Raw genomic sequence first — 25,505 nt, forward strand, 5'->3', positions numbered from 1 at the left:
TTAAGATATATACGTTTACCTCGTTCAAGCGAGGAACATTTTAACAAAAACATGCAGGAAGAGTCTTCAATGGGCTTCAAAATCTAGAACTCTCCTCGTGCCAACATGGTGTTGTAAACGACAGAAGGAAACGTGCAACTGCAGCATGTAAATTATTGTGTACTCTGAAAAATTGCTTGCAGAGGGAACGTTGTCAACATGTCAGTGATTGACAGAACTACTTAAAACAGCCAACACCAGCAGTGATGCCTCAGACCTTAGTTTGTGATCCCTGTGGCAAGCAAAACCCATATAGGGATAAAAAGACATGTCATTTAAAACTGTGTAAGGACATGTGGAGAAAATGCCTTTTTTGATGCACTGTGCAGAATCTCTGTGCACAAACTTTGACAGTGTCCTGTCCAATACAACATTCGGGAGGGGGGGGCCCTTCTATTAAGCACTACTCCGTCAGCACAGAGCTCTTCAATCCTCAGTTGTTTGCAGATTCCGCACAGTTGCTGAGCATATGCACAGTCATATTTGGCAAAGCGTGATGTTAATGGTGGGATGTGGAGTTAGGATGTGTCAAAGAGAATGCCGCACGGTGATTTATGAGCCAGCCTTTTCTATACGCCTTTTTTTCTAGGTTTCACACAATTTTACAACTGACAAGACAGTGCTCAGTGCATTTCAATAAGTTTAAGAGCGCTATCTCTCAGGCCGTGCATCCTCCTGAATACAGAATTAGTGGATTGTGATCAAATCTAGGACAGGCTAAGAAAAGGCCAACTACTAGCATGAATCACTCACTGGAGACCCTAGGGCTGAGAGAGGATGACTAAGATCTCGAAACAGCGTGTGCACTCTTCAACCACAAATATAGTACAGGTACGTGTCTTTATGAACTTTGACGACTCGCCATTCACTTCACATTACATAGTCAAAAGGTTTCCTCGGTGTTTATTATGGCACTGTGCGTGGGATGTGTGTGGTATATGATCTAATCAAAGTCGGATAATTGAAAAAGAAATGACTGAGGGACACTGTCAGAAGCAGGGGTGGCTGTTGATGACAGAAAGATGACTCTGAACCCCATTTTGAAGACACTGCCTCAGATTATCAGTGGATGCATCTTTCAGTCAAGTTGATGACCTTATTAAAACTCAGAGGAGACTGAGATTGGGCTGTGAATATATCGGGAAGAGAGCAGTCACGGCGATGCCCATAGAAGAGGCTAACCGGGGACAGCTATTCATCACAAGCTATAGCAGCTCTTTATAATGCTGATAGAAAAACTCTCTCTCTCTCTCTCTCTCTATATTCTTTTTTTTTCTCTTGGTACTTTTTCCCCCCTCCATCTCTCTCATTCACACGTTTGCCCCTGGCCATGATCTCATGCATATAATTAAGACAAAAGAAGCTGGGAATTGTTTGTGTTTTTTGTCACACCTAGAAGTGGATAATATGTCAAAGTAGAATGCTAATGAGAGCTGGAAATGCTTGACAGTGAGCTCTCTGCCCAAAAATCCTATTCTCTGCCTATAGGCAGTAAGCAATGCATTAATCATATTTTCCTAGCTACTTGAGAAAAGCACTTGAATACATTTGGCATAAATACAGTAGATAAAAAAAAAGGTTAGAGCCAGATTAAAAATAAAATGATTCTAGCTCAGACTTTGAGTTCTGACAGAACACCCCATCCAATCATAAACTGGACGACAATTGATTGCTAAATATTGGACTAAATTGGTGACTAAATTGTCAGTTCAAAATACAGAAACCCACACTATTCTGCACACATGATGAACAAGATGTATCAGGAGTTGTTGACTTAATTTGGATCATTGTAACATGTAACTTGTGCACAGACACGCTCTGAAGCAAGAACCAGCCACACACTCTCCTCACTCTTCCAGTCCTGTTTCCGTGTTGGACTTTGAGATATCCTGTGAATATGTAAAGTGATCAGATCTGCTTTCATGGGAGATCCTCCTCCATCCATGCATGTGATTGCTTTCTCTGACCTTGGCCATTTCTTTGACTGCTTCTCTGCAGTTCAGATGACGTAACACATCGCTGCACAGCGTTGATGGCAGAGTTTCTCTCAAAGTGTAATTACCAACCATTACATGTGGCGGTGGAGCACTGTGTGAAACTGTGGGAAATTACCTGTTCTCGTCTCTAAGTGTCAGAAAAGGGACAGAAATGTCCAGAGGTAGGCCACCAGTTTTCTGTTCTGTATGTTTAAGACCCATTGAATGTGGTTCACCATGCTACACTGGTAGCAATTTCAGCACTATGTTCTCTGCACAACAGAAGACAACTGGGCAAACTAACATTATCAGAGAGCTGCGAGAAATCTCTCAGGAGAGTACAAAGTCTAAAGGTGGCTTAACAGCCAAAAGTTATTCCAGGAAATGCTTGCAAATTCCCTCCCCACTAAACCCTTGGCTTAATTTCTCCTGCACTTCTGAAATAAAAAATATACCAGGGTGAAAATTTGACTAGTTCCTTTAACGCCTCTCCTTGTGCTTTGCTCATGTTGTAACCTGGAACACAAGGAAAATTAATCTTGGGCACAATGAGAATATAATGCGGAAAAGTGAGTCAGAGACACTGTGCCAAGGATGGCCTAAAAAGAAATTTCCTACAAAAGGATAATGCAAGCACGGCCTAAGCAAGCATTTTAGGGAGCTGCATATTGTGAAAAGGGCAAGAAAAATGATTGCAGATGATCATCATAATGAGCAGAACATTTGGTTGGTGATTTTCCAGGCATGAACAATTCACAACATTGCGCTGGTGAGGCCTTGACGGGGGGACTCTTTAAAAATGCAAATCATTATTCAAAGCAGACACAGACAGCAGTGATTCTGTTCATTACGAGCCCATGTTAAAGTGCGTGTAAATATCTCTTCTGACTTTGTCACCCCACAGGAAAATGCATTGCTAACCACCTTGCCAAATTTGAATGATTAACTGTTTAAAAATGTGTTTTTCAAATCATGTAAAATTCAGCAACCTTCCCTGCTCGGAGAGCTGGGGGTGTATCCACTGGGGGAGTCGAACACATACACGCATACGCTTTAGTGGGAACCAAAGCAGCTGAACACTTGCTGTTCGTCAGTGTTTGTGCAGAGTATGAACCAAACATAATGTGTTTATATAGGTATATAATAGCTGTGTAGCCTTCCTGTAGGTTTTTTATTTTTTTTTATTTTTTTCCATTCCTTATTATTGTTCAATAACAATAAGAAAGGTCAGGTCATGGTGTGTTTACTTAGTACAGATGTTTTTCTCAAACTTTTAACACTGGGCTTTACAGCCAGTTAGTAACAGAGACAAACTGTGGTGAAGACCACTAAAACCAAAATGTTGCAAAATATACAAAAAAAATGTTGTGTGTTTCTCGCGTTGCATAGCAGTAGTCTTTTTTTCAAGTGGACCTACAAGTGATGAATCTTAATACTGTACTATATGAGTGATAGTACAGTGCATGTTTGGAATTCACAAGAATTATTGATGCAGTGTTACCGACAGACCAGATGGAATGGGAGAATGCTCATTTCAACCAGAGACTTGAGACTTGAGTTGGAATTGCAAAAAATGACGAAGAAAATTGTGAAGATCTCTGGCATGTAGAGAGGCGACGTTCACCTGCTTTGAGCTCTACTAAATCATATAAGTGTGTGTGTGTATCCCCTGGAGGAGCTGTGCCACACACACACTGTAGTGGGGACCAAAGCAGCTGAATGTCACTGTTTGCCAGTAGTTGCGCGGAATATAAAAGTAAACGCTTTGGTATCTAACCACGTGTTTAACTAACATGTGGAGAAGCAAAATGTTTACCATTTTGGTCACGGTCTTATTCCACAATTGTATTTTTTTTTACAGTGTGATTTTGCTTTGTCTACAACACCACGGTAGACTCGTCTTGCACCACACTTTCAAATCCCATATCTTCTCTTTACATGTTTACTTTTTGCATTTCTCACTTTAATTACACTTCATTTGAAAGGGCTCATGTTGTCACCTCAAATATTAATCCGTCCACAAAGCTTGGGGTTTTGTCTAGACTATTAATGACCAATGAGTGACATTATCCTACATTTCCGAGTTTATGGACAAATGCATTAGGCATCACAATATATTGCACAGTTTAATAGTGCATCAGCCCTAGTTTCTACTATTAGCGTAAAATGGAGAAGCATATTCATTCCCATTACTGTGTTCGGAACATATAACCTGTTGCTGCAAATGGACATTCAAGACGATGCTGTGTCTGCACTTTCCAATGGTTTTTACTGTAAGTAGTGTGAAAACCTCCCTTTTCACACCCTTTCTTTTTTTTTGTAATAAAATGGAAGATGTGAAAATATTAATAGCTGGCACATAACAATGTACCTGTACGTCATATTCCACTTTAACAAAAAAAGTAGGCCATATTTTCAATGCACTCAAAATTAGCAGCACCATACCAAGACAGCATGAAGTTATTATCCAGAAAACTGGATCACGTCACCTAAAAACCATGAAGGTATTAAAAATGACTATTCAGACCTGATGTAGAGGTGACATGCTGAACCCACAGCAATGTGCTTGAATAACAAATATGCTGATTTAATTTAATATATGCATGTAGATGTTGATGCTACCAATATGAGGCTTGTTCCATTATTACAAGACTTCAGGTCCATAGCTTTTAAATCAATATCTTCTACTTACTCACTCACTCACTCACCATTGGGCTAAATTAATTTGCTCAAGATGGGTTTTTATTTAGATGTGATATTGTAGACATACAGTAATAGCCTCTTATTAACTTCAGTTTTAGTGGAGTGAGTGTTTAAGAGGCGTTGCATGGAAACTCAGCTTTGGATACATGGGTGCTTTTAACTCTTTATTATACAGTGACAGCTACCACTTTAGCAGATCACATAAAAAAATTGGGACGTACGGGAGTTTTAAAACGGTGACTGAATTTTGCTCCTGAGAGAAAGAAAGTTTATATACAAGCCTCTGTCATACTGTTATTAAAGAAGATGACATTGTAGTTTATGTATATTATATTTAAACTGCAGTTACTGTATTTGGGTTATGTTTGTGTTGCGTGTTTTTTTTTTTCTAAACCCCTTAATAAACAGATTAACAAATAAATAAATAAAGCTCCACTTGAATAATCATTAAACTGATCACTGACTCCCAGACCAGATCCCCTCACAACAGTGATAGTAAATGTTCTAAATCTGTTGAAAAAAAGAACAAAAGTACATTCACATGTGATTGTCATACATGAAGTAGATGCAAGCGATGTCTCACCTTCACCAGTTCATAATGTTGAATCCCATTGATCCCCACGTCAGGGTCAAACGCCGAGGGCACCGGGTATCGAGTGTTGATTGCCGTGTTCTCCGGAATCGAGATGTTTATTACAGTGGACTGGAAAAGGGGTGCATTGTCATTCACATCCTCAATCAGGAAGCGGATCTTGACCAGTCGGAATATCTCGTCAGGCAGCACGGCCACCTCGATTTCATAATAGCAGCGTTTCTCGGCAAAGACCCCGGAGCACAGCTTCTCCCGGTCGATTCTGTGATTGGTGGTAAAGATCTCGCCTGTGTTGGCCTCTACTCTCACCAAAGGCACATCGCCGGTCTTGTACACAGGCTTGAACTGCAGTGGTGAGGACAGCCTAACGGTGGGGTCTAGATTGAGGTCCAGGTCCTTCCGCAGGTTGCCGATGCGGACGTTCTCTGGCTGCTCCTCCTTAACTGTGTAGTCCCTCTCCTGGGCCCGGCATAGCAAGACCACACAGGTGAGTAAGACCACCAGCGCATGAGCCTGACTTGCTAAATCCATACTCAAGAGTGGACGGGAGCTTCACGTTTACTGCAGCAATTCTGTCACAAGGGAGATGCAAGGCAGAAAAAAAGAGAGAAAACGAGAACACACAGTGTCAGTGCACAAAATTACATGGCATTCCAGGTCTTCTGTAATTAGTACTACCTTTCCTCATGGAGAGTTTTCAACTTGACCTATTCATCCTAACTAGTGATGAGCCCAGATTCCCCCAATGTCTTCGAGAGCAAATTAACATTGGGTTTACACAATTAACCTTGTACGACATCCACTGAACAAGCAGACACATAAAGGTTAGTGGTTAACGTATTCCATCAATCCATTTCATGGCAGTAATGAACCGTTTCATACTTTTATTGAGAAATATGAAAGCAGTTGATTCCACTGTTAATAATAGCGATATATAATAGTTGGCTATGCAAGCTTGTTCAAACACCACTGTGGATGGGGCGGTGTCTGCACCTCACATCCAGACTTCAGCTGACTTGGAAGCAGCATAACGGAGCCCTGAGCACCAGCGCCTTCACGCGCGAACGCACACATGCAGTTGGAACGCTTGACGGCAACCGTTAATGGGGAGCCTCATTTGCTCTGGATGTAAACAATCGAGATTGCAAACATTTTATGAACGCCCGTGTGTACAAACATACACAGAATGATAAGGGCACTGTTGTATGTATGTAGCCGTGGCGGAAGTGCAGAACAATACCACGATTATTTATCATGAGAGCTGCCATCAATCAAATTAGTGAAATTGAATCATAACTTCATTACATCCTGATTAATGTGCTTTCTCCCACAACAAATTTGAACAGCATCCACCTTAGTTCATACTGAATGATGCCCATGATAAACACACACTAAAACAAATCAGTAAAGATGAATGAGCCATCACTGGACATAACTAAGTTTTCTTGTGTTAACTGTCAGTTTATTAAACGTCGCTGTTTTCCGCAAAATCGCTCACTTTGCTAAAGGGTAAGAACGCCAACTGCCAAAACCCGAGTAGGTCATTGAAAGACAACGAGAGAGTTCTATGTTGTCGTGAAATATCGACTGACTTCCACTAATTGATCGGTAGGCTACTTGCTAATTTATTACATGAGTTACTTGCTGGGGTTTGTTAGCTCTAATGTTGACTTATTTGGTTATTTAATCCATTTGTGGAAATCTTTAATAAATGGATTTCCATTATTTCAAGTACAATCACGCTGCTCTCTATCAAGGCCAGACCGCACTGGTTTGAATTGACTTTTTGTTCCCTTTACATTACAGTGCTAAAGCAGTGTAATTAGAAAAGTATATATTTGTTGGGCAGACGTTTGCTGTAAAACATTGCCGCTCTTCACATTTATTTGAGTGTGCAATGGCATATCTGGACGAAACTACCAATGCACAGCTATGCTTGCTTCTCATAATATTACTGGCTCCCAAAGTGTATTCTCGAGCAATATATTTAACAACTAATATAATTTCATAGCTCATACCCCACTGTGTGTTTAGGTCTACCAGCCCCACGAGTGTTTATTAACCTCATATGATTTTCCTCGAGATATTGGTTCGTATTCATAAGGCAGCTGCCTTGATATCAAACGTCCATTTCCTTTCAAGTATGACAAAACTGTGCGACAGTGATCATACAAGCTGGTGCTGGAAATTCATCCATACCTGCAGTCACAAGGGACCATGAATATCTCCTTGGGAATGATGGTATTTCCTACTTTATGACACAGTATGTCCATCCATTTATATGACTTTCCATCATTTCCAGTAGAAAAGGTATGTGTCAACCTAAACAGCACTACAGGGGACTTCTAAATTGGCAAGGCAACCCCATTCATAGCCACTGGAGCTTCTGGGCCTCCTGACAAAGGGGAATTGATTAAAAATAAGAATTTAATTAGGCCAGTTTTGAATAAGCAACAATTGCAAGGCATTCATGCAGCATATAAAGAAAGATTACATTTCACACATGTCCTAAAGTAGTCACCTGAGACTCATTAAAGACAGCTGGGCAGAGGGAAAAATATAGCTGACATTGATCATTTTGCAGGTTATTAAATCTGTACATAGCACAGGCAGCATGGTCCCGTCATGTCAAAATAATGATGCGCGGTATCCTATTGGTGACGGTGACACACTTTACTTTGAAGTGTGCATCTTTCTGAGGGTAGAGAGTGAGCAGCAACTGCCTTACTGTGATGATTGCCGGGCACTCCACAGCTGAGCTCACACAACGCATAATGAAGTTTAAATTACATCCTTAAATGGGATGTGATTCGCCGCAGTGAAAAAAATAAATAAATAAAAAGCATATTCTCGATTTTCCTTTCCCTTGTAAGTGACAATAATGCTACACCGGATCAAGGGGGTATAGCATGGTTTTTGACTGTAAGCACATCCAGGAGTGAGCTACAAGTGTAACCGAATGGGAACTTTGTCAACACTGCTGTGGTAATAGGAGGCACAATTGTGTGTATGTATAGTAAATAGATATTAAGACCTTTTTTTTTTTTAAATCTTTCTACGTTATGTTTTTTTAGTGTGGGTCATCTCTTTTTGATGATGAATTTCTGTTATTTGTCATATATTTGATCAAGTCGAATCTCTTCATAAACCTGTCTATGAGAGACAGACAAGGTGATAGAAGGAGTTATGCTGGCGAGGGGGGAGGGGGGAAATAGTAAGAGGGAGGGCGAGAGAAATCCAAGGTGTCAGTCAGAGTGTCTCCTTTGCTTACATTTCACTAGTCTCCTGAAATGCTATTTTGAGCCCCAGACAGCAGGTTGAATCCAGTAGGCAAACTCAAGCCTCCCTCTTGAGAGACATAGAGTGAAGAGGAGCAGCAGCGGCCCTGGATCACTTTACACGACAATGTGATGGACATGCTTTCCTTGCATCTGCTGAAGGGGAGTCGTGAGAGGAGAGTCATACACCATTCGTCACCACTAAACCTTACTCCAGAGATCCCCAGAGAAACTTTGGACTCAAGCTCCGACCCAAGATATTAGGAGACCTTTTTAGATATTAAGAGTTCAAAATTATATCTATCTATCTATCTATCTATCTATTTATTTATCTATCTATCTATATATCTATCTATCTATCTATCTAGCTAGCTAGCTCGCATCCAAAGAGATTTTTTTCTTTTTTTTTTCAAAGAGGGCATCATCGGATTTAATACAGTTGATTGTCTTGGGCTTTCTCTCTTTTAACAGCTTTAAGGATCACTGACAGCCTGACAGACCAGGATTCTGTCAAGATCAATCAGTTCCTTTTCAGTCAACACAGCCAGAACAATTTTCCTCACACAGTGGAAAAAAATAAAACTTGTTTTCTCAAGGGAATCTTGAACAACAACTACACAACCTCATGCTGGAAAATGAGAAAGTGTGAAAGAATGATGCTTGACATGAATGTCTGCAATGGCAATGTTAATAATAGTTTCATTAGAGATGTATATTCAAGATCAAATACTGCAGGGACTTGAACACCACACTTTTCTCTTTGGTCTTTGGTTTTAATAATTCAGCACATATTTCCATTACTATAATTTTCTAAAATTATTTGACAGACTTGGAATAATGACTGATTCTTTTGAGTGGGAAAGTGGAAAAAGTGTCACTCCCTGTATAAAGAAATGTAAGTACAATGTTGTAACCATCGACCTCAAGAGGGCAGTCCATATATAAAAATGCAATCCTACTATTAAATAGAGTTATTATAATTGCCGTGCCTTATGCCATGTTGAATTACAATTCTGAATTTAGCAACATGATTCATACAGGTGACTATATTTTCAGAGAAACTGCAATTAATCTAAACTAATAGTAATAAAAAATAAATAATGAATAACAATGAACTGTAGCCTGAATGTATACATATTAAGAACAATAACTTAAGTTGGATATTTGTCTTTGAATAATACAGGGGAAAATAATTGTATATGTATATGTATATATATACTAAAGTAGCCACGGTTCAAGTGAAAATTGTGCTGCAGGAAAATATTGTGTATTTTGAAATGGAGAAATTTCACTGTGGTTTGTCATATATTCTCTAAAACTACAGCACATGCTAGAGTAGCAGATGTTTATGCTACAGAGGCAGATGTTTATGTCACCTTAAGATAATAAGCAAAGCAAAGAGACAACGCTGCTGACACCTGGGCTACAGGTTACACCTCTAACTATTTCACAGACGAACAAAACTGTGAAAAAGTCTGAGGCCACCGTCAGATTTGTTGTTTTAACAATGCTGTACACATTTGTCCACACATGTCCAGAAAATACGTGAAAAAAAAAAAAGTATTTTAAAATGGCATGCACTTTTAAAATACCAGGTTTTTTTTTTTTGGGGGGGGGGGGGTGCGTCTACATGTTGATGTGACCTACCCTTACACTGAACAATAGCACAACCCTAATTAATGAATCGACTCACTTATTAATGGTAAAACCTATTCATGTCGAGAAATATCGGCTGTGTAAAAAAAAGGTCTCTCACGGCAGGTGATGCTTGACCATCACACACACACACACACACACACATGTTGTATGAGTTTAACTCATTGACAACTTGTTAATATATAACACCAACTTTGAGTCACATCATATCATCTAAATGGCAATGATCACAGCATTTGACAGACAGGACTTTTGCACAGTGCTGTAAAATTCCAAGTTATGACTCTGAAACACACCACTCAAATAATATTCTGAAATCTACAGAGAGACATGGGGACATTTGAGGTTATTGGTGCAGCAACATTGTTCAGTAAGTATACTGGTGAGTTCAGAATGTGTGTGATGAGATGATTTGATTGCTGTTGTCAAATTAAACAAATACTCAGGCTGCACCTTTTTAATCACTGCTTCATCGTGTGTCTCAGTCCTCAGCCAAAATACAGCTCGCCTTGGGAAGGCTCACGTTACCATTTGATTGAATTCTCGATCAAATATTGAGATGATTAGCTTGGCCTTGAGGGAGTCCTTAAAAAAACATGGGTCCAATAGTTATTGCATATTGAGCAAGTACTCAATTGTACAGGAGGCAAAGCGACGGATGCTCTGATCAACTACGTCTTTGAATCGTGACTTTTTGAAGCGTTTTTTTTTCAATAGCAAACAAATCCATTTTTTTGATAAGCGTGATCATGCTGATGGCCCCTGAGGTTACACGGTCCGGATCAGCAGACCCTTAGAGCCAGGAGCGCACTGTTGCCGCGCACACTGGCACCGAGCTCAGCGACCAGGCTGCTGAATAACATGCGCTTTAAAGTCCCCGCGGGTGGATTGTCTTTGAAAGGGGCCCCCATCCATCTCGAGATCAGTGTTTAGTTGTGAGTGATTAATGCCCGAAGTCGCGACCAACCGCGCGGTGCATAGTCAATTCATAATGCGACAACGCGGCTTCTCCACGACGCGCCGTGTCCACGGATAATTTGTATTTATATCAGGTTCGCGGCGCCGCCACTTACATCTTTGGAACCGCTTTGGGGAACGCACGGAACACCAATATAATCCATGGTCGAAACGCACACATTAAGACAAGTACCACGTAGGCCATCTCTACATTTTCGCCCGGCTTGCGTTGTCCTCACCCCTCAGTGATGGAAACATAGCTCGGGTCTATGCCGGTGCTGGGAAATCAGTTTGGTTTTTACACGACACACATAAATAAGATTGTTGGGCGCTCGGCGGTGTCGCCGTGTGCACTCGGGAGAACAGACAAGTCAGGTGCACACACGCTCCGAGACCTCGAAAGTAAACAACCATTTTGATGGAACAGTGAAGTGATGGAGAAGACCAAAGCTTACCTTTTCCGCTCGAACAGGAGGACAAATCAGCCGCATGTACCGCCGCGTCGAAACATCACTGATTTTCAAAAAAGAAGTGCCATGAATTACGCTGAAGTGGAGGAAAGAAACGGGAGACGATCCTCGTGAGAAGCAGCAAAATGGTATCCACTATAAAAACTTATCCATGCGCTAAAAAATCGGCATCCTCGTGAGCAAAAAAAAAGAAGAAGAAGAAAAAATCATGTACAGCGATCAACTTTGAAAGGGAGACGCTGTAATTCCTCCTCGGATGTCTTGGGCTCGCAATCCCACGGGGCAAGAAACGCATTGATCCAAGCTTGTTTTTTTTGATAAACTTTGTCTCCCTACCTTTCAGTCTACCTCAAATGTGCTACTTTATTTTGCCAGGAGAGGAAACAAAAAATCGCCGGCACCCACGCGACACATGTGGTTTTTCTAACGCGCCTTGACCCGTGCGTAAAACTTCCATCCAAGAACGCAAGAAATTGTGAAAACGAAAGCTTAAACCTACATCATTTTCAAATAACTTGTTTAGTGTGATTCGAGGTGGTGCACGCTCCCCAAAAAAACTAATGGAGGGATGCAGAGCGCATCGGCCCCCCTCAGTGGAGTTAGATCAAAGTGTGCCTCAGTGCAGCATCACTTACAGGAGCCGGGAAAGGCGGATCACCGTATCTGTCTGCTAAGCTGTAGATGTCTCAGTAGTATTGTATGAACTCCGTTGCTGAATACTGCCCACCTCTCTCCCTCTCGCTCTTCCTCCGACTGACATCATGGCGGAAGGAGGAGCCAAAGCACAGATTTAAGAGCCCCGGTCCTCTTAAAGCCGCACTGCGTTGAAGAGATGCTTTCTCTGAGACGTTGGTGAATGGCTGGGTATGTGTGGACCACTGCTGTTTACATTAGCCAGACAGCTCCAGAAATCCGCCTGAAAACAACAGGGGGGCAGTGTTCACTTTTAATGCCGAGCCTTGTTTCTGTGTTGAGGTTTACTGCATCAGCAGTAACTCTTAAAAATGATGATGAGGCTCAAATCCCCCCCCCCAGACATTCCAGAGAGTGTCAATAGGCCAGGGCAAAGCTAATCTCAGGCGTGATAAAATAAATTAACCCGATAATGGGTTTGTTCACAGTTTCCATAGCACCCATGTATAAAATGGTGTTTAATATTTCTTGTGGTGTACGAGCAAAGCGTCGTTCAGCGTATTATTGTGAAGACTTTGACAAAAACGGTAGCAAGCGATTCCTAGGAAATTTGGGGAAATTATATTAAACAAGTTAAATTGCTCCTGAAATCATATATGATATATGAATAAGATATTCAGTAATCCAGCATCAGTGTGACATATTGATTTTCCCGATCGCAAATCACCAAGTTGTCACTTTCCTGCTACAGCGTCTCGCTCCAAATGCCATAAAGTAGATTCTAACAGGTTCTTTTATTGGGGTCATAAAGGGTTATGGTCACACGCAAAGGTCAAACCATCAACTCGATCATGTTACAGTTAATTACCCCTATCCACTTGCCACCACCTCATACAACAAATAGCTGCAACTTTGCATTTTAACAAGCTTAGCCTCTGGCAAGGTTTCATAAACAACATTCTTCACCTGTTCACCATGTCCCTCCACATTATTTCATGTCACACTGCTCATCCCCGAAGAAGGGGAAAGTAGCAGGGGTGAGAACCTCTAGCCTTCAAGCCATATGCAGCCCAAGGGACAATTCATAAATACAAAGAGGAAACTCAGAAAGAAATACAAAAAAAAAAAAAGACTGATGACAGATTGTGTTTCTTATAAAAAAAAAAGAATATAACATAAAACAGAATACTTACATGTTCTCTGGGGTGGTCTCCTCTGGGTGTTTGTGTCAGGTCACAGTCATGTAGCAGGTTACTCGTCAGCACTGTCAAGTATCGTCTGACGACTGTCAGGAAAAGAAAAGTAAAAGCTACACTTTTAAAAGAGCGCGTGCTTCGGTTGCATTTAGACTGATGAAAAGGGGGGCCAATGTCAAGTGTCTGTACAGCTGAAAACATGCAGCACAACTGGATACAATACAATGGAAAATTAAGTGAAATTCCTTCCACAGAGTGAGGGTGTCAAACAAGCTGCTTACAGAAGACTAAAATGTACAGAGACAATACTAAGCAGGCATGTGTTGCAGTGAGTCGGTAAGAATCTGCATCTTTGTTCAGATGGAGCTGTTGCTGCTGCAAAGCCAGCTGAACCAAAACAGGTTAAAGTGTCAATTTATCTCAAACAAATTTTGCGGAACAGATTAATATTGTAAGAGATAAAGGAAATATAACACCACAGGACACCCCATGGAATTTCTAATTTTTGTCATTATCACCTTCATCTGACATCAAACCCCTTGCCAGAGAGCAGCAGCTGCAGTCATTGCATTAAAGAGGTTTGTGTGACATGTGTTCAGTAATTTAATACGGCCCCCGCAGGATGTTATAAAAAATTGAATATGGTGCTCGTGCGATGAGATTGCATACGATATCAATGCAAAGAATCGTGAATTTTCCGTTTCATTCCTTCTCGTCGAAATATTTGAGTTTGAGCGGGACCATTTGCGTGAACATGAAAGCGAGTCAGCGGTGACAATCTTCCAACATCCCGAAGTTATATCATAAAGAGGAGCAAAACTGCTGTATGTGTGCAACCAGAGTGAGAGAGTGAGAGAGTGTTGAAGTGCAGACAAAGAGGAGGAAGGATTGGCTTAAGCTGGGCAAGGAGGTTTCACTGCTTACTTCTAAAATGTGTCTGTTACTTCATTCTAGCTGTTGGTCACACTTTCAGGGCCGGCCCAAGCCTTCATGGGGCCCGAAGTAACATCTGATTTTGGGACCCTTTATCCACACCAATAATAAAGAATTTAATTACATAATACTTCTGGGGAAATTCTGCACATTTGCAGCTGTGTTGCTTGCATCATTCCCAATGTCAGCCTGACATGTTCCTACCCTTAAATTGGCTTTAATCGTAGCAATCTCAGAATAATGGTCTTCACTTAGTATTCATAATGGCTCAGTACTAAGAGGTGAATATGGTGTCAATAAAAATAGACAACACATTTATTGTAACCATGACAATGACATGACTTTAGTCTTGAATTAAGACAAAGAAAAAGATCCCTTAGTGGTCATGGGGCCCCCTAGTTGGCGTATGCCTTGATCCAGCTCTGCACACGTAGCGAAGGAGTCGCTGGTTGTGTCTGTGTCACATTGCTTGCATGAGTCACATGAAAACATAGCATACATCCCTTATGGCCTGAAACATTGTTTAGAATATGTAACATTAACATTACAAGCTAACTATGCTAACCTGAATCACATAAGAAAGAGAAATAATTGGTAGCAAGAGGATATTCACATGATATACCTTATCAGCCAGGGACAGCCCTGCAAGTGCATGGAAGGGAAGTGGATGCAGAGCTAAACTCCTCCAAGGTCACTTTGCATTAACATTCAGACTTATAGATCACATTAGTTTCAATGGTGTCTGTATGATGTTTTCAGCTTAAACAGCATAACTTGTCCAAAGAGACCACGGAGTAGCTGCTGTCCCATCGTATGTGTACACCTGTATTAAGCATTGAGGCTGAATTGTCGTAAAAAAAAAAAAAATGTTCTTTCTTTTCCATCCATTTATACAGGTTGGGCTTGTATCCATGGAAACTTTCAAAAACCACTGAGATTTACCACAGTGAGTTGAAATCTGTATTGCCTCCATCTTCTCTTTCACACTCTCACACTTTGTCAAGGATCTCTGGAGAAAGAAAGAAAAAAAAACTTGAGAAAGATGGTGTGGACAGAGCGAAGACAATTCAATATTTGCCTTTACCTTATTGGCAACAGAGGTAGAATTTCACAGAAAGGGTGTAGAGACCCAAGAGAAAGAAAAGTACACCCTCAGTGGAAAAATATTTGATTTTTTTTTCGCACAGTATGAATATTCAGCATGCATGGCTACAATTTCTTGGAGCACAATGGGTAGTAAGAAGAAAAAGCCTTTGCGTAATCTAATTACAGTCTGTCATGTGTGGCGCAAAATAAAGGCACCAGAGGGTCATTGGTATCAAACTATTGCTTTGAATAGTGTCACTTATGAGCAATATTTTTTTTTCTTTGCTTAGAAGAACAAACAGTATTTTAGCTTCACCCTAAAAAAATACTTTATCGTTCTGCTTTGTATTCATGCATACTTTGGGTTTTTCAAAAAGCAAAAAAGGGTTATTTGAACTGACACTAAAGGGGAAAGCATTGGAGGTTTTTTGTTTTTTAAGACCTACAAGAACTCATAGTGTCAGTCAGCAGTTGCCTTTCTAAAATATATTTTTAAAAAAAAGGTGATTTTTTTTTAAATCATTTGTTGAGAAAACGACATGCCAATAATATTCTGCCAAGTTGAAGTATATGGCTTTAGCAGGATGAGACACAATTCATCACAAAACACAGAGCTCTTGAGACTAATGAATGTTCTAACATTGAGTGACATGCATCTGCGACACACAATTAGACTACAGCCAATACAGCCTTGTTTTTGTAAGTTGACATGTTCCCATCAAATGTTCCATGGGAAATGTGTGTGTGTGTTCTTGTATGGGTGTCTTTGTGAGGACCGACAACTTATCAATTGGGAGTGAGGACATTTTGGCGTTCTGTCACCTCTCAACCCCTTTTTGAGGCTTAAGACTTGGTTTTTAGGGTTGGGGTTGAAATAAGGTTCAGGTTAGGCATTTATTTGTGATGGTTAAGGTTGGATGCAGTTTAGTAAACTAATGATTTGACTACTTCTCTTTGAATGTCTGTGTTCTTTTTGACCAGTTTTCTAAAGTGTAGTTGTATTATATATGAAATAATGTTCTTTAAAATAACAATTTTGCAGTAAACTGCAGTTCTTATTGATAGGCTTCCGCCATAAAGAGATAGATAGATAGAAAGATAGATAGATAGATAGATAGATAGATAGAGAGATAGAGATATATATATATATAGAGAGAGATAGAGAGAGATAGCCTGACCCATTTACAGAACTGAAATAATCTGTTGTACTTGCTGACTTGTTTGTGGTTTTGTTATAAACTATGTTAAAAAAAATTGGTGAATATTGTAAAACAGCAGGCGTATGTTGCAGTTTTGCTCTGCATCATGCACATCACACACCTGCTTTCTGTAACACAGTGGGGAGATGGATTTGTAGTGCAGAAGAAGAAAAGACGTGTCACTTACTCACTTTTATCTGTCACTTTTTTGCTCAAAATAAACCCAAATAATACAAATGCGCACAACACAAGCAGAAACATCACCAGATATCAATATGACAGTTTTTCACTCTTCAAGATGTATATTTGAGTCATTTCAATTCTCCTTCCTTAGATGGCTCTCTCTTTCTCAAGAAGCAACTGTTTAATAACTCCTTTGTGTGTTGTTTGATGAATGCAATTGTACACACTGTGGTGACGTTTCCCTCCATCTGTCTACTGTGAAATGGAGCCTGGGGCAACTCTATGAGACAAGAACAGTGTGCCTGGCTGTTACACTGCACATTCTGTTGAATAAAGTCCTACCCTGCATTCTTGGGCAGTTGTGCATTCATCCATTCTCACAATATTAAAAACCCTTTAATCAGAATCCCCCCCTTGCATAGGTTAGTATGTGTCTTTAAAAGTGAAATAAAATAACATGATGAAGTTTTAACCTCTTTAATTTGACTCGTAGAGGCCTGATGAATAAAGATATGCAACACTTGTTTAACACAGTGCCTCGAATTGCAAGGGGCTTGAAAATGTGTTTGCCTTTACACAGTGAAGGTCACTGAATTGATTTCAAATAAAAATTTATGTGGTGAAGATTTCAATCTTAATGACGACCCTTTGTGAGGTCAAGAACTAGACCGGCCCTGGTGGCAACAAAAGCAAGGGGAAAATAAATTGCATCGAAGTGAGTTAAGAGTGGGAGGAGCATTTTTAAATCAATCAACATCTTTGGACTGGCAGATTTTTTCCCCCCGTAAAGGTCACAATTTGTATGTCACCGTTTCTCTTTCGCTGACCAAAGTTGCAGCAGCACATGGTAAGATCAACGCTCCCACCTATTTCTTCAACATCCACTATTTTTGGTGGTGTGACAGGAGAGAAAAAGAATTGTGCTTCCATAATCACTGAGGAGTCGTTATTTGGCACTCCTCCTTCCCAGATGGCCGAATGCTTGATGTTCTTGTCACGTTGTGTTGTATTTTTCCTGCCTTGAATGGGCTGTGCACACAACCATTGTTTGATGAGTAAAATTGAAGGCAAGGCTTGTAAACTATGGATGCCCCTTGTCAAAGACATGGCATAGCAAAGGCAGCGTGCAGGCATCTCTTTTACACTCTTGAGATTCTTCATGCTCCTACCTTGAGCTTTGAGAAAGGACAGCCTGGTATGATCAAATGGCCTATTAATAACAGAATTGTAAGTAATTCCACGTGCCTTCGCTATAAACTATCTTATTTTATGCCATGTCATTTTCTTAATTTTACCCTAACCCATATTTTTGTAAAATCACATGAGAGATTAAACTGTGTATGACTTGTGAAATGTCATTAAAAAGGACATTACACCTTCACCATGATATGCTTTTCTTTTGAAAAACAAACCAAACAAATAAATAAATGATTTATATTCAACTACTGTAATAAGTAATGGATTAGTTGCCATTTTAGTTAATCCATAAATTTGAATTGACAGTGAACAGTAAAGGTAAGGTAAGGTAATCGTTATTTTTTTGTCTATTTTGTCTTTGTATCTGCAAGTACTTGGTGTAAGGACAGACCACTTCCACTATTTTGTGGTTGTTTTTGAATTCATTCAATCATAATACGTTGGAGTAAAAATTTTATGCAAGTGAAAACTTGCATAAAAACAGACATATTGACCTTGCTATTACAAAGACGCTGAATTTTGAGCTCTCTCCACAAACAAATCCCTCTTTTAATTGTCTTTTGCTCCAGGAGAGAATCTGTAAAACTAGGCTAATTTTAAATAAAGTACTTTAAATCATAGAAATAAAAAAACACAGGCACACGTGTGTCGTTCTTTGCATAACTCACGGGCCACCATGAGATTTGTAATTCTAGCAATGCTATAAAGTCCATATATAATCCTATTATTTCTCAACGCCTTATTACAATACCTCAAAAATACAGCTAATATGCATTGCAGTAATTAAACTATTTATTGTGACCTCCCTTTATATTTGCACAATAGCAGCCTCAAAAAAAAGGAAATGGAATGGGAGCCTTATGTCATTGGTAATGTTTTCATGTAAAAAAAAAAACAGATCTATTACTCTTACCTACACATGTTGTACACGTTTAACTCATTAGAAGCTTACTTGTATTTAACGCCACAGTATTCCATTAAAATTCCAAAGATCACAGACATTGCAGAGGCATAAAGTCACAATTCAGCATCAGCAAGGTCACCCACAAAAGGAAAATCCGCAAACTTGATCATCAAGATGTGGTATTCAAACAGTTTTACATAGTTTTCTGCCATTCCGTCTGGAAAGCATCGTATTGGGAATGGTTTTACTTTTCAGCATATCAACATTCCCAAGCACCCTGCTCATGCAGGTTTGGAGAAGGAAAAAAAAAAAAACTGCTTAAAAAACTGACAGTGGCCTCCACAGAGACCAAATCTTGAATATTATTCAGGGTGTATGGGATCACTTGGACTGAGGAAAAAAATATAAGACAGCCTAAAACTGAAGAGGAACTCTGGGACCTGCCAAGGTAAGTCATGTATAATATATCAAATGATTACTCAAGAAAACATCAAGACAGTCTCCTGAAATTAGTTCAGTATGTACCAAGGAAAGTCAGCCTAAATACTAACATTTGCCTGTAATAGCCATTTTGAAGCCTCTACCTGTAGCAACCCGTTATTCTAGCTCTTTCTCTGGAGAACGGCCTAAATCTGTCAAATGGTTCACGTTAATGTGAAAAGCGAGGGTTCTGTTACAAGCTGTAGTCCAGTTTACCTGGTCCAATCATGATAGTGATACCACAGCTGTAACTTAGGCCATAACAATCCCTCTCCTATTGAGAATTTTAACAGTTTGCATATACTTCATACATCACACAGGCACTGGTGGAGCAGAAATCCAAAGTAACAGCAAAGCGCTGCTGAGGAAGGCTCGTCTGCCGGTCAAAGTGGTTAAGAGAAAATCACCATGATTAATCATCAGTCTAAGCCATTTTACAATGTTTGTTTGGGTGGAGTATAAAAGAGAGGACTCATTTTACCTTTATTATAACACTTTAACATTGTATTACTCAACGCAAACAAAATCACTCGCGCAAGGAAGAAGAAAAGCTGAAATGAGCAGAATGATGATCCATGATTAATGTTAAATTTGAGGTGGGGGGAAATATAACCTTAGTGCTTGCATTTTGATGTAATACATGAGTAATCTGTGTTTTGCGGGAATGGAGATTGTTAAATGATTCAAACTGTGCATAACATTTTCAAGAAAAAAACCTTTTAATAGGCATCATTAAATTTACTTAGGCATCCATTAGGCAAGGAGTGCATTTATTTACCCCCATGTTTATGAAAGTCATAGACACTTGCCTTAGTAAATAAAAACGTTTCCTCCTGCAACTGCACACAGTTACACAGTGTTCTAGGAGTGCAGATGCCGCATTTAAACCATACCGCAAGCCTTGTTTACCACCAACTGATACAGTGCAGTTCAACTTGCCATGGTGCAGTTTGGAACGGTACACCCTGATCTGGCTAGCGTTTCTACCGCGGGGTGTGAGGGCTGTATTTGTAAATGGCGTAACCTATTTATGCAGCTGCACAGCCATGTAACTATAGCCTATCATGCCAGCACGGCACAGTGTAGCTCACCAATAAATTCCACAAAGACAAAAAAAAACTACACGAAGGGCAATAATGGAGGACATACAGCATTTTTTTTTCTTGGCATGTGTTTTCATAAGAAGAAGTGAAGCTTTGTTTGAGAGAAGGCTGTAAGCTGCACGGAAAAAACATTGCCATTTTTCTCTACCATCACACGTAAATAATGACTATCTGTCGACCAGTCAATGAACTGTAGTGTATTGTAATCCACCCTTTAGGAACAGAGCCACTGTGCTTGGTAACCCAAGGGTGCCAAAAACTGGGACAGTATGAATGAGTTATGTCAGTACCCTTTTCAACATTTGACTATAGAAATTCTGGCATGAAATGCATTGAAGGGATTCAAATTGAACAGCTGAACCAGTACAGGTTAAATCATGTGCCCATTATTCTCTAATGACCCCAGTTCTACACTGTACATGGTGTGTGCGCTCAGTCCTGTATTTCTCTTGGTTTTGCTTACAGTAAAATCCAATGGGTAAGATTGACACTTGGCACTTTGAGCCGTGATATAACAAGACATACAAGTTGGATAATAGCTTGTCTGACATGTGGGTGTAGAAACCACTTGGTCTCAGCGCCGCAAACAGAAGAAAACACAATTCTGCAACTCCAACCTTGGTATTGCCCATATTTTATCAACCTGAGCGCGCCCTTTTCTTGTGTAAAGCACTGACAATCGTTTTGTTAATGTTCATGCACAGTTCCCATGAGAAACACTGTTAAAAAAGCACCTGTTTGCTGTAGCAGATGCATCTCTTTCACCTCACAAGATTTTAATTTATACATCCGGTGTAGATTACCTCTTAACTCTGCATAAGAAAATAAAGAAAATACACAGCACAAGTAGTCCGAATGATGTTCATCTCCTCAACAACAATAAGGATCGGTCTCCATCGCTATTTCATGACATGTCATTACATTACATTACATTTTGAGAATGGACAGGGAGCAAGGGGCTCTACACAATGTTACAATTCTACAGAGTGTGCAAGACACAGGTTTATTGGCAAAATCAAATTTATTAAAGACACAACTGAGGAACTTGGCTGACACGCAGTCTAGCTAAGGATGTACAAGAGAGGGTTGCTGAACAGACAGCCCAGTATTTACTGCAGGGAAATGAAGGTACTCGCCACCATTACTCCGACTCCAACTTCCCACGGATGAGAGTGACAAAACCAGAAAAAGCAGTCAAACAAAGTTGAAGCCTATTAAAGATGGGGGGGTCACATGCGTTGGCATGCACTTCTTCTTATCACTGATGAGTTTGGATGTATTTGCTTCAAACGATCACTGAAACCCAGTAGACTACCAATGAGGGACAGCCCGTAGGGTGTCACTCTGAGATTCCCCTGGTAGGTACATTCTCCTGCTCTGACTGACAATATCACAGAGTGGAGACAAAAGTGACATGACTGCAAAAATGAGATTAAAGTACAAATAAAAAAAACAATTATATTACTGTTTTCCCTGCTCTAATGTGTTTCACCTGTGCCCAACATCTCTGCCTCCCTTTGTACAAGTCGTCTGTGCTCCTCACTCTGTGTCTGCTCATCTGTTTTGTTCCTGCTCTGCCCCCTGTTGTTTGCTGTCCATGCGTCTGAGTTTCGGCTGTTTCTACTGCCTGAGGTTGGAGTTTTAGATCTCCCAAGATTCTCAGTACCTTCTGTGAACCATATATAAAGATGGATGACATGACAGCTTCCCAAAAGTGAAGCCAGATGGTCAGCCCCCTTGTGGCAGGCTGCTGTATAGGTCATAAACTTTGCCTTCTCCTTTTCTGGTACATGGGCCAAGTAAAACATTTTTTTCTTCCCCATTCATAGTTTATGTATTTTTCAATGATCTTTTCTCAGATTTAAATTTTCCAGTAACCTTGTGTTTAGATTAGTTTTTGAGGTCACTGACAGCTGAAACTAACAGGACCTTAACACTGCAGCTTCACTCCACAATCACAACTCACTCACTTATTACAGCGTAAGATCGCATTATTAAATACATTTGTGCACACAAATGTATTTAGTCTGTGTGATGAGAGCTCCATCTAAAAATGGCAGATTACACACCTTTGGTGTGCACTTTTAGAGCAGCAGCAGCAGCTGAGGCAGATGTTAGAGATAAGCCGAAAATTACCTGTCAATATCGTACCAGGACGAGAGGGGCAGCTTCAAACAGCATAAGGGTGAGACAAGGTTATCCTTGACCCGAAGTAAGTTCTGAAAGTTTGAGTGTGCACATTGCCATACACAGAGAGACTAGTAGATGATAAAGTAAACATGGCTTGATTCTCATAGTATCCTTGCTGTGTTAATCTCCACTTAATTAAATCTTTTCCGTGTGTTTTACAGCAGCTAAATTAAAGTGTGAAAGACAAACATGGCAAAAATTCAAGGGCAAAACATAAAATTGTCTCATAAAAGTTAGCAAATGGATTGTGGTTTTTTTCCCCTGAAGTCTGAAACAAGTGGTTTTAATATTTTTTTCTACCCATGAAAACTGTACAAAGTGTGCAAAGATGAAAAAATTAGCGCCCCACAATATTGTATTTTTTTCACAACCAAATACTCACAAAGCCCTCACACTGCTCTTTTCAAAAACATTTGAAAGTGGTGCACAAACAACTTTAAGACGTGCTTAATCGTAATCGTGGCCCTCGTCCCACACTGCCAGATGCTTTGGTAAATATCGCATACTCATTTTTTAGTGAATAGAAACTTTGTTATTGTTTTTAATGAATACCGGTGCTGTTTACAAGCTGTTGTGTCCACTTATTCATTGTTGAACTCACGTTACCAAAGGTACAATATTACAATGATGTGGATCTCAAAAGAAAAGCAAAGGGCGCTTAACAGTCAAAGACAACAGCACAATTTTGTACAAAAACACCGCCTTGCTGTCAGGAAAAAGATTGTCACAGACATCACACACTAACTTCCTGTCTGTGTCAGTCCATCAGTCACATTAGCAATCTAAGTGGGCCTCAATCAAGTGCAGTCTTGGTAAAGGGGAATCTGTCTGTCCCCAGTATGTGTCCATCAGGAGGAAAATGGCGAGTATTGATTTCATGTCTGGAGAGCCTGCAGTTGGAAGTGACAGTCAGTGAGTCAGCTGTGTTCTGGTGACGGACAAAAGCAGAAAGAGAAACAGCCTCGTACGTGCGGTGAGAAATGATCAAGCAGATGGTTATCGTAAAGACGGGAAGATCGTTTCCTTGTTGACAGTGTCATGCAAACAGTGAGTGCCAACTACAGCTTAACTCATGACTATCTTGGCGCTTACTTACTTTTTGGTTAAAAAAAATGAGAATTTTATGCCAGGTTTGTGGCAGTCTGCCAACTGTGGACCCCAAAAGAACAGCTCTGTGTAAATTCACATCTACTTTCTCACCAAGAGAAACAGGGAAAAAAAAGAAAAGACTAAGAATAATACAAAAACTATCACTTAAGTCACCGATCATGTCTGGCATGCTGCCTTCCCTGTTGCGCAATAATGTTTACTGTTTATATGTTGTATGTGTTGGGAGGTCAGACCTTCAGAGGCAAACAGAGAAGCCTGAACACTTAAAAAAGAACACACAGCCAAATTTGTGTCTCAGCCTTATAGGCTAAATATCAAGGCTGCCAAGAAGAACTGATGAATGAAGTTTATTGTGATATGTTGAATTCATTTGAGCCAGTATGCTGGGATTTGTCTCTGTTGCATGAAGAATTCACATCGTCACACACATAAAACAGCTTCTATTTAAAAAAATAAAAATAAAAATAATGTGTGTGTAAAACAAAATGTTGCCACATTACTTTTTTTAAACATCGGCAGAAGTGCTGCATTGTTGACTAAGTTCATCAGTTTCCCTGAAGAGCTGCTGTTTATGGACGAGATAAACACATTTCTCTGTTGCTGGCTTGTTTCCTTTATCATCGTGAAGCAGTTTCTCGACAACTATCAATTCCTCACTCACCCACTGTGAGAGATTTTGTTTTGGCGATATCAAAGTGTCTCTAAAACAAAAGTAAAGAACGCTATAAGAGCACATGGAAAAAAAAATGCTCAGGCTCTTCAAACATGGAGAAATAACTTAAACATATTTGATTTAAGCAGATGGAAAATATATTTGTACTCAGGCAGTAAAGGGTTCTGTTCAATGTTTATTAACAAGCTCTTGAGGTCCCTCGTTCATTTTGTCAAAGCAACAACACACACCCCCCCTTCAATTTCGTCGTTGAGAGACTTAAACAATTTTGTTTGAAGTGTCTCTCTCTCTCTCCCTCTTTTTCTGTTTTTTTTTTTTTTTTAAGATGTGGATTTGACTTGCAACCATGACTTCACGTTTATGTGCCACGAGATTTACATAAAAAGCCTGCAGTCTGGAAAGTTTCAAACACATTCTGGTAAAAAAGTAGACTGAGGATGAGGGACAAAATGAAAGCCTCAAGGACTGGTGGGTTGGGGATATAAGCATGGGGTGTATTGTGCGGTATATGGGGTAGTTTGTGTCAAGGGCAGGGGGGGGAGAGGGGGGAGAGGGGGCTGCTGGGTAGCTCAGCTTCACCCTGGCTGCGTTTGAGTGCAGCAAATCCGACTTGCTTAGTAAACAGAGGCTCCAGGGACACTTCTTTTGCATGCAGGCTGCTGTGGACTAGATGGAAACCCTCTGTGATTCTAATAGAGTAAGCTCTTGGAAATCACCATAGAAAATGCCAACGAGGCTGTCAGCCACCACTATGTTCCAATACAGAATCCCACTCACAACATACCATTGTTGGAAATGACACAACATACAGTCACGCACAAGCAGAGACGTGTGCATTTCTTTCCGATCTCTCGGTCCACATGGATCCCTTATTAAAGGAGAACTCACTCTGAGCTTGTAGTATCATTTGAGTATCACCTATCTGCAGTCTAACACTTATCGACCTG

At 40.1% G+C, this 25,505-nt stretch overlaps 1 protein-coding gene across 3 annotated transcripts in view; it reads right to left on the minus strand.

Annotated features, from left to right (window-relative positions):
• Window positions 1-12,474, minus strand: part of pcdh11 (protocadherin 11) — a 126,087-nt gene extending 113,613 nt beyond the window's left edge. For 2 of the 3 annotated variants that reach the window (XM_058649472.1, XM_058649471.1), the window contains exons 1-2: window positions 11,657-12,474; window positions 5,302-5,882 (exon numbers count right to left, since the gene is read on the minus strand). In XM_058649472.1, the coding sequence (XP_058505455.1) occupies window positions 5,302-5,841 (540 nt within the window). In that variant the 5' untranslated portion in view covers window positions 5,842-5,882; window positions 11,657-12,474. The remainder of the gene's footprint in view (window positions 1-5,301; window positions 5,883-11,656) is intronic. The other variant, XM_058649473.1, reaches the window with a different exon arrangement.
• Window positions 12,475-25,505: the final 13,031 nt, after the last annotated feature.

This window comes from Solea solea, chromosome 14 (assembly GCF_958295425.1).
Source record: "Solea solea chromosome 14, fSolSol10.1, whole genome shotgun sequence".
Lineage (NCBI taxonomy): Eukaryota > Metazoa > Chordata > Actinopteri > Pleuronectiformes > Soleidae > Solea > Solea solea.